We start from the raw sequence: 10,403 nt of genomic DNA on the forward strand, positions 1-10,403 counted from the left end.
ACAGGGAGAAAGCACCCCTTTGCAATGCTCCCAACTGGGGTAAAGGTGGGGCAGTAGGATCAACGGCCTCTAAATTTTCCCACCCTCTTCCTAGATTTTCAAAATACCTTTTTTATTTTTATTGAAAATTCGCCCTTTCTATTATATTCATTAAAAAAAGTAAAGAAACAAAAATCACCAGTCCTTGATTTTGAAAAACTCATTTCCTCTCCCCTATACATATTCATGAACTGGCACCATTAACCCTTTGAGGGAAAATAATATCAAAACGTCCACTTAGTCACCGCACCTGACTTATTCCTTGGATGTTAAACAAAAAACAAAAAACAATGGGCAACCAACTACGGTACATAAAATGAAAATGCATAAGAGGCATTTATTTACCACAAAATTTAACAACATGATATTGATAATGTCCAAGGCAGAATTAAACGCAGCCATCATTTGAAATCAACAAGTTTAGCATATACAAAAACAAAAAAGAAATGAAGACAAAATGAGGTTTTTTTCTTAAAACTTCTTTTAAAAGCGTTAGCTTTTTTGAAAATTGGAAGCAAGGATCCTATTTGTTCCGGATAGTAGGTGGGGGTATCAATTATGGTCTTCAGTGGTGATTTGTATTCCCCTGGGTGACCAAAAAGATAGAGGAAAAGTAGCACCCGTCCTCACCCTTTTCCCCTAAATTTATCTGATCGAAATTTTGAGATAGCCATTTTGTTCAGCATAGTTGAAAGGTCCAAAGGTATGCCTCTTGGGATGACATGACCCCTCACAGCCCCTGGGGAAATGGCTTTAAGCTGTGAAGTTTGCCCATTTTTTACATATAGTATTTATTATTGGGAAGTATGCGTATATTTTTCTGGAAGGGGGGGATTCTATGCAAGAGAATTTTCAACGAGGAGTATTTTCCATGTGGAGGGAATTATCCAGGGATGAACTTTCCAGAAGACATTTTAAAGGATCGGTGGGAGGATTTGCCAGAATTTCTATACGAAGTTCTTTTATTTGTCTTACTTTCTCTTTGGCGGCTCAATTTTATGTGTGGAAATATTCAAGGCAAAATTTCCGGGGAAAAAGTTTCAGCGCAGTTGGAATTTTCTGTGGGATTTTTTGTGTAGGAGGGGGGGGCTTCCACGCGATACATTCTCCATGGGGTAATTTTATGAGGGAGAAAATCTGTATGGGTGAATTTTCTGAGGGAAAACATTCCATTGGCGGGGGGAGGGGGGTCCGGGATGAACTTTTCCACGAAGGGGAATTTTTGGCGTGATTTGAAAAACCACCAAAAATGAAATAAGAACCAAGTCTTATGTTGTTTTCCGTAGACTAAGGAAAAATTTTCATGAGGAATTGTCCGCAAGAAATTTTCCGTGGAAAATATTCAGCGAGGATGGAATCGTCCGGGGGATTTTAAATGGGAGGAACTTTCATGGAGGAAGTTTTTCCAACTGAAAGTAAGGAGCAGCTTTCCGTATATGAGGGGGGCTGTTCCTTCTCAATACCTCACTCTTTACGATAATGTAAAGTTGTTTGTTTTAAGTTTTAATGTTGCTCCTTACTTTTAGTTGAAAAGACTTGTTATTTTTTATTTCATTTTACTTGAAAGAGCAACTGGTCATAGATCGTAACTTCAATTTTATCAAAGTGGTGAATGCAACTGAGTAGTTTTTCTTCTTTTTGTCTTTTTTTTCCTCTTGAAAGAACAGAGGAGTCAAAATGTGTTTTCAGTAAAGTGCACAATTTGTTTTTACACACAAAAAATTTTAAGGGATTACAGCCCATTCCTTGCCTTCAGTAATTTCTGTTTCTTAAGTTTAAGTTTCGCTCCTAGCTTCTTAAGAAAAAGGTGTTTCTTTCATTTAGAAAAGTCTTTAGGAAAGAGACTATGTAGAAATAGAGCTAAGAAATGTTTTTACTTTTAAAAGCAATTGGTCATGAAGCAGTTGATTCATGATATTAAAGTGGAACATGGCAACTCAGCCATTTTTTTCCTTTTTTTAAGCACAAAATAAACAGTAATTGTTCTCATGTAAAATGACAAAAGTTGCTGGACCAAAATGAAAATTTTGGTCCAAGAAAATTTTGGTAAAAAGTAATCCAAGAAAAAACGAGAGAGATACCAGTGCCACCAATGTTCCGGAGCGACCAATTTTCTAAATAATGGTCGAATAGACGAAAGAAATCTAAGTTCATTCTGCTTGTATTTCGGTTTTATTCATTGAAGTCAAATGAGTGGATATTTCTTCCAAAAAATAAAGTATAAACAAGTAAATCCAAAATATTTCCCTTTTTGTGCAGAATTTCTTAGAAAAAGCGCAGTTCAAAATGTTAGTAAATATCTCAATAGCCAAATAAAAAAGGCATCTGTTAAAACAGCCAAAATATCATTTACTTTTAAAGTTTTTATTAAGAAATTAATTTGAAAAAAAGTTCAGTAAAAATTTTAGTCAAATGGCCAAATAGAGAAAAACAGAAAATAGTAAATAATCGATATATATTTAACTTTTAAAAGCAACTGGTCTAAATCATAAGTGCGATGATTTTGAAGCGAATCATGGTGACAAAGCAGTTTTTTCTTGTTTTTACCTTCCTTTGTCTCTCTCTTTCTCTCTCTATCTCTCTCTCTCTCTCTCTCTCTCTCTCTCTCTCTCTCTCTCTCTCTCTCTCTCTCTCTCTCTCTCTCTCTCTCTCTCTCTCTCTCTCTCTCTCTCTCTCTCTCTCTCTCTCTCTCTCTCTCTCTCTCTCTCTCTCTCTCTCTCTCTCTCTCTCTCTCTCTCTCTCTGAAAAAACCAGAGGAGTCAAATTTTTAATCAGTTTACAATGTAATCCTTAGGAATAGGCTGTAATCCCTAAAAATATTTAGGGATTCCAGCCTATTCTTGACCCTTAGTAAAAATCATTGTGTTTTAAGTTTAATTCCTCTTTATTTAAAAAAAAAATCATGCAGTAAAGATTTTAGGAAAGTGACTCTGTATAACAGATAGTCAAGATATCTTTTACTTTTAAAATTTGATCAGACTGAAGTGGTACATGGCAACTAAGCAGTTATTTCTTCTAATTAATCTTTACTTTTGTCTCTTGAAATACCATAGGAATCAAAGCTTCCAATCAATTTAATGTGTTTTCAGTAAAGAGCGCAATTTATTATAATATGGAAAGCTGTTTTTAGGGATTACGGTCTATTCCTAACCTTCACTAATTTTTTTGTGTTTGAAACATGTGGATTTATTCCTGGTTGCAAACTGTAGAAACTTTACTTTAACTATAGAAGCTACTTGAAATTGACTCCACTGGGAACGGTTGTGAAGTAACTACGACCGTATTTGATTTGTAAGGGTATAATATTCGTGAGTTTCAATTGTATTCATTGCCCTTTCATTATAATTTAGTCTAAGAACACTTTCATATGTTTCAAATTGATAATAATAGCAATGATCATAATGATGCACAGTCACTTCACTAAACATGCTCGTTAGCTATCTTTAATATAAGTTACTTAAAAAAAGTAAAACCGAAGTTACTTTTCTGTCGTTCCAGCTACTACGACAACTTCAGCTGGAACGAAGAAGTTATTTTTTTTTTTACTTTTAGTTACTTTTTGTTAAATCTTGAATGCAGCCGTCTTTTGTATCCCTCTTTGTTTCTTTCAAATAACAAATTAAGTTTTGGGACTTAGCAAAATAAGATGCCATAGATACTTTACTTTTAGAAGCAAATTATAAAAAATCGTAATTTCTATGATATTTTAACGCAACATGTCAACTAAACAGTTGCTTCTCCTTTTTTATAACCGACACAAGAATACAAAAAGCTAATTCATGTGAAAAGAGACGTTGGGATTATTATTTTGATGATAGTAGGCGCATTTCAGGTTTTAAACAGTAGTAACTTTATATTAACTACAGAATCTACTTAAAGTTGTAATCCATCAGGAACGGTTGTGAAGTAACTAATTACTTATTTAGCATCCATCTCTCTTTCTATCATTCTTCTTTTTCTATCATTCATTTCTATCATTTCTATCATTCTTCTTCTTTCTATCCATCTTCTTTCATCATATCCATCTCTCTTTCATTCTAAAAACATTTTTAGTTTGTTTCAATCTGATAATGATAAATATGATAAATGATGATGATAAGGATGATAATGCAAAATGATGATAATGATGCAGATCTATTTAACTGAAGATGCCTATTAAGTATCTTAAAAAATGTTAGTACGAAAGTGGATTCAAAATCAATTTTTTGTTTTTCCTGCTACTACGACAACGTCAGCTGGAACAAAAAACAAATTTTTTTTAGTAATGTTTAGTAACTATATGTCGAATCCAGAATGCAAAGACAGCCAGCATCTTTCAAAGCATTTGTGCAAGTTTTTGAAACTTTAATGTCTTATAGGAGAGCAAAAGAAAAGCGTCTGAAGAAGGATGCGGGGAGATCTAGATGCTGGGGTCCTTATTTTAGGAACGACAAAGAGGCCATTCGAAGACGTTTGGACGAAGAAGATATGAACGGGCCTTTCGGTAAGTATATCAGTTGTTAAAGTAATTAATTCACAAAAGTTAAGTAATAAATAAGTAATTTAAAACTAAGTAAATAAAATAAGAAATAATATTCTTTAAGGGATTTATTTTTAAGGGATACTATTTTTAAGAGGATATGTTAGATGTGTTCCAGAGGATATGTCTGCAGATTGTTTTGCTTAGCCATTTGACTGACAATATTTGAAATGGTCAGCTGGTAAGCTGTACAGGCTGTACTGATAAGCTGTACACATCAATGGTAAGCGCTGCAAAGAAACGTGTTTCTATCCCGCTCTCTTGGGCTACAATGAGAGGAAGGTTGAGATAGCTAGGACATGTTTTGCGGATGAACGATGACATATTGCCAAAGGTCATCCTTTTCGGTCATCCATCTAGGGCCAAGCAGAAAGCAGGCAGTCCCTAAATGGCGGGGAAAAAGGTCGCCAGAAAGGATTGAAAGGAAATTGGAACTACTTGGGAGGGTTTAAAGAGGGAAGCGATCGAATAGATTGGAATGGAGGGCGAGCGTGTTCAACTGTGTTGGCCTTAGGCGGCTTTGTAGTGTGGTGAGTTTTAGTAGTAATAGCATTTTTAATTCAATCATTTCCATTTTATTTTTTTGTACTAGATTAAATTAATTATTTGATTTAATGGGTAATTAGCTGTGTGGGCTTTCGTATGACCGCGACCTCATAAGTTTTTGTCCAGCGCGGAGGTGTTATTTTATACCTATTTATTTGTGAATGTTACAAAAAATTGAACTTGAACTTGAATAATAAGTTAATAATAATTAATTAAATTAAATATAAAATAAATAAATAGGTATGGCATCATAACTAACGTTCTGGGGAGGGGGGGGTAAGGGCAAGTAAACTAGAGACAATTCTAAAGAAGAAAGAAATAAAAATAAAAGAAACAGATTAGACTCTTGAAAAGAGAGAGGAAGACGAAAGAAAAATGGAGTAAGTAGGAAAAACACGCTGGCAAGAGAAAAAGACAGAAGGAAAGAAATTGAAAATACCCATTTAAATTATGTGTTGAAAAAGAGTTTATGAAAATAGTTTATGTAGATTTATTTACGTATCCACATAAAAATCATTGCATTAAATTACAAAATTTATGTACAAATCTAAATAAGGAGTTTCTTTTAGATTTTTTTTTACAACTTGCTAAAAAAAAATTATTTGGAATCATCCCCAATCACCTCTAATTTCGGATACCAGTTTGCTCAACCGAGTAATTTACTTTATAGATGCCGAAATCCATGTAATATTCAAAGAGCAGTTAAGTCAAAACTTCTTTTATTGCTGCATGTCCAGCATTTTTCCGGATCGCTAACGCTGACAGGTGGGGTTTTGTCATTCAAAGAGCCCTAGCCAAAGAGATAATCCCATATCAATATCCCTTATCAAGCATTCAACAGTTTTGTGACGCCTAAACTCACTTCCCCGTACCAGATGGTAGATTACATTTTCACAAGTCTTCTGCTGTACTTCTTTATTGAACCCTAGGTGACTTTAGAAGTCATTCTGAACGGGGAGACGTTGTCTCTATGCTAATACGGGGACAGGTCTTATACGCCCTTTTATGGATGTATTCCCGCTTGGGCCCTTAGTAGACATTTACTGTGAGATAAATTTTCAAAGTGTCTTACTCTCAAATGTTGGAACGAAATCGGGGAGAAGAAGGGTTGACCGTAAAATTACATCTCGACATGGCTATAAAAGTTTTTTATTGCCGTCGTTTGTCCCCACCTGTATAAAAGGTTACTAGTTTGCTACGTGGATGAATTGGGGATAAATTAGTAAAAGAATTCTTGGTAATCCTGCATGAAGATTCCCCCTTTAAATGATACACTATACAGGGTGTCCGCAAAATCTGAGTCAGTACAAATTCAGATATTTTATTCATTTATGTTATTTTCAAACAGTTCGTGGTAACGAACTGTAAGGAGCGACCCGGCTCAATGGTAACCGAAACTCTAAAAAACAGAATTTTGATACCAATAGATGCATCAAAAGAATCAGATTTTAATGCCGATTATAAATATATAAGTTTCATCAAGTTTACTCTTGCCCATCAAAAGTTACGCGCCTGAGAAAATTTGGCTGATCTTAGAATAAAGGAGGAAAGACCCTTTAATAGTGATAGAACCTTAATGAAAATCACACCATCATATTCAGCGTATAAGAGAAGCCTACTGTAGAGGTTTCAAGCACCTATCTACAAAAATACGGAATTTTTCATTTTTTGCCAGAAGAAAGATCACGTATTTGTTTATTTGTTTATTTGTTTGTTGTTTTTTTTTCCCACGGGTGATTGTATCGACCCAGTGGTCCTAGAATGTCGTGGGAGGGCTCATTGGAATGGAAATTAAAAGTTCCAGTGCCTTTTTTAAGTAACCAAAAAAAATGGAGGGCAACTAGGCCCCCTCCCACGCTCATTTTTTTCCCAAAGTCACCCATCAAAATTTTGAGATAGCCATTTTGTTCAGCATGGTCGAAAATATGAAAAATATGTCTTTTAGGATTACTTAATCCCCCGAAGTCTCCGGGGGGAGGGCTGAAAGTTATGAACTTTACCCAATGTTAACACAGTATTGGTTATTGGGAAGTATACAGACGTTTTCAGGGGGGATTTTTTCTGGTAGGTGGGAGTGGGTGGTTCGAGGGTTATACTGGAGGATCTTTCCATGAAGGAAGTTTTCATGGGGGAAGGGACATTGCTATGAAGGGAGCGCCGGATTTCCCATCATTATTAAACAAAAAGATCAGAAATTAAATAAAAAAAAGTTTCTCAACTGAAAGTAAGGAGCAACATCAAAACTTAAAACGAACAGAAAATATTACGTATATGATTGGGTTCCCCCCCCCCCCTAGTCAATATCTCACTCTTTAAGCCAAAGATTTTTTTTTGTACTTTCATAAGAGCTATGTATTCTAATTAACGGCCTTTGTGATTAAGGCGTCATTTTTAAAGAATTGAAACAAAATTCGAACTTTAGCTTAAAGAGCAAGGTATTGACTAGGGGGTGAAAGCCCTAATATACGTATTAAAAATCAATGAATATAGAAGTTCGTTACGTAAGTTAATTCGTAAGTTATGTATATTTATTACTAGTAAATTAACCAAATAAAAGTAAAATTAATATGCAAATTTTGTTTTAATTATTCATGTACGGTGAGCCAAAATTAAAACCTGCATTAATTCAAAAACGTTCAAAAATTAAATAAAAAAAACAAGTTTTTTTTAACTGAAAGTAAGGAACGACGCTAAAACTTAAAACGAACAGAAATTATTCTGTATATGAAAGGGGCTGTCCCCTCCTCAACGTCTCGCTCTTTACGCTAAAGTTTGACTTTCTCACAACTCTATTTTTCTTAAACATTAAAAAACTTTAGCGTAAAGAGCGAGGCCTTGAGGAGGGGACAGCCCCTTTCATATACGGAATAATTTCTTTTCGTTTTGAGTTTTAATGTCGTTCCTTACTTTCAGTAAAAAAAAACTTGTTTTTTTTATTTAATTCATTCCCAGATCGAATGATTGCTCTGTCTAAAGAAGAAAGAATCGGGTTGGTAATCTTGAGCGGTGAGGGAAGTTTGCGGGTGATGAACTCTCCGGGGGAAATTTTACGCTGGTGGAATTTACCAGAATTCCTGTTTGGTGACTCTATTTTACATGTGGACATGTTAAGGGTAGTTGTCCGGGCGAAAGTTTCACCGGGTTGGAATTGTCTAGAAGATCTATCTATATGTTGGAGGGGGAGGGGGTAAACGCGATAAATTCTTCATTGAGGGATTTTCCCCCGGAAAAATTCTCCATAGGGGATTTTTCTGCGGGAAAAATTCTCTATGGAGGAAGTTTCTGCGGGAGCACTTTCCATTGGGGGGGGGAAATTCCGGGGAAAATTTTCTTGGAGGAGGACTTCCGGCATGATCTGAGGAACAATCAAAAATTAGGGTCTTTTTCAAATAAGAGTGCGCTAAGAATAACTTTTCAAGCTGAAGCGTCCGCAAAACAAATTTCCGGCTGGAATTTTCAGCGAGAATGGAATTGTCCAGGGTGAATCTTTCTGACGGGGGAGGGGATATTTTACGTGGGAAGGACTTTACGTGGAGTGATTTTGCTTAGGGGGATGCATTTCTCCATGGAAGGGGAGTCGGAATTCCTGGTATTATTTAAAAAAAAAACAATGAGAAATAAATAAAAGCACAGTTTTTTCAACTGAAAGTAAGGAATAACATTTAAACTTAAGACAAACACAAAGGATTTCGTATATGACGGTGTTGCCTTTTCCTCTATACCTTGCTCATTACGCTGAAGTTTGAATTATCATCCCAATTCTCTAAGAACGACTTCTGAAACACAAGGGCCATTAAATTTAAACAATAAGAAGCTTTTTTAAAAGCAGTAAAAAAAACTTTAGCGTGAAGAGCGAGGTATTGAGGAGGTGGTAACCTCTTTCATATGTGGAATAATTTCTTCGCGTTTTAAGTTTTGATGTTGCTCCTTACTTTCAGTTGAAAAACTTTTTTTTTTACTTAAACATCAAATAAAATTTGTTTGTACCCAGACCTTGTGGAGACCCTGTAGTAACAGTAGATTATATTGTTTATTCAACACTTTCCAGATATTGCAGGTTATATGATTTGGAACGCGGGTCAGTAACGTGACTCAGTAAGCTCAACCAGAGTCGACCCAGCTCCAATGGGTCCATGGAGAAATCTGGCGAAGGTAAGCAGGGAGGGTGTGCGAAAGTACCAGATGGCTGTCACCCAGATCCCCATTGCACTTCCTGGCTGAAGGGCCATGAAAATGAGATCATCACTACCAGTAAGGATTGTAAAGTCCTATGCCCTATTCCTTAACAGACCTTACCTCCTCAAATAAAATGGTCTCTGCTGTGACGCACTCTCCCTCCCCCTAATAGAGCCAGATATTTCCCTAGGTTATGCATAAAGTATTTTAGGAAAACATTGTTTTATCAAAATTCTTACTCTCTAATAGCCAGAAAGTTTTTATGAAACATATTTTTGTTGTTTCTTCCCTTTGAATCCACATTTTTCATTCGTTTTCAAATTACATTTTCATCCAATTATTATTGTTCCTTCACAATAATGTAGTAATCGTAGTCACCTAGTTACATAGAGTAATGGTGGATTTAAACTATATATTACTTAGGGTGTCATGGTGTAGGGATCATCAGTAGAGAGGGGGGTGTTACTCGTATCCCTCACCCCTGCTGCCACCTACAACTTTTTTAACACCATATATTGGCACGAGACCCACGTGATTTATGGTTTTTGTCAGTGAGAATTTGAAAAAACATGAATTTTGTCAATTTTATGTATGTTTTCATTGATGGTTATGTGTGTGTTGTTCGATTTATTTTATGTTTTTCATGGATGTTTAATGGTTTTTGTCAGTTAGAATTTGAAAAACATGGATATTGTCACATTTATGGATGTCAACAGCAATTCATGTCTGTTTAATGGTTTTTCTCAGTGAGAATGAAAAAACAGGAATTTTCTCACTTGGATTTACATAATCGCTAGGGGAAATTATTGATCCACGAAGGGGACATTAAGAAACAACCAAGGCTTCATTGTTGTTTTGATAGCATGTCCTGAGAAATTGATTTACATAATCGCTAGGGGAAATTATTGATCCACGAAGGGGGAATTAAGAAACAACCATTGCTTCATTTTTGTTTGGCTAGCTTAACCTGAGAAATTGATTTACATAATCGCCAGGGGAAATTATTGATTCACGAGTGGTGGAATCACGAAACATTAATGTTTCTTTAATCTTTAGGTCTGAGGGATTTATTTATTATTGTTGTTTTGGACAAGTGCATGCTAGGGGTGAATGTCAAGGTGTC

General features: G+C 35.5%; 1 protein-coding gene across 1 annotated transcript in view; it reads left to right on the forward strand.

The window, feature by feature from the left end:
* Positions 1 to 10,403, forward strand: part of LOC148941155 (LIM/homeobox protein Lhx3-like) — a 78,212-nt gene that overhangs the window by 49,019 nt on the left and 18,790 nt on the right. Inside the window, exon 5 of the mRNA XM_089103817.1 lies at positions 4,398 to 4,522. Within this exon, the coding sequence (XP_088959943.1) occupies positions 4,398 to 4,522 (125 nt within the window). The remainder of the gene's footprint in view (positions 1 to 4,397; positions 4,523 to 10,403) is intronic.

This window comes from Artemia sp. Qi Xiang Cuo, chromosome 18 (genome assembly GCF_049724085.1).
Source record: "Artemia sp. Qi Xiang Cuo chromosome 18, ASM4972408v1, whole genome shotgun sequence".
Lineage (NCBI taxonomy): Eukaryota > Metazoa > Arthropoda > Branchiopoda > Anostraca > Artemiidae > Artemia > Artemia sp. Qi Xiang Cuo.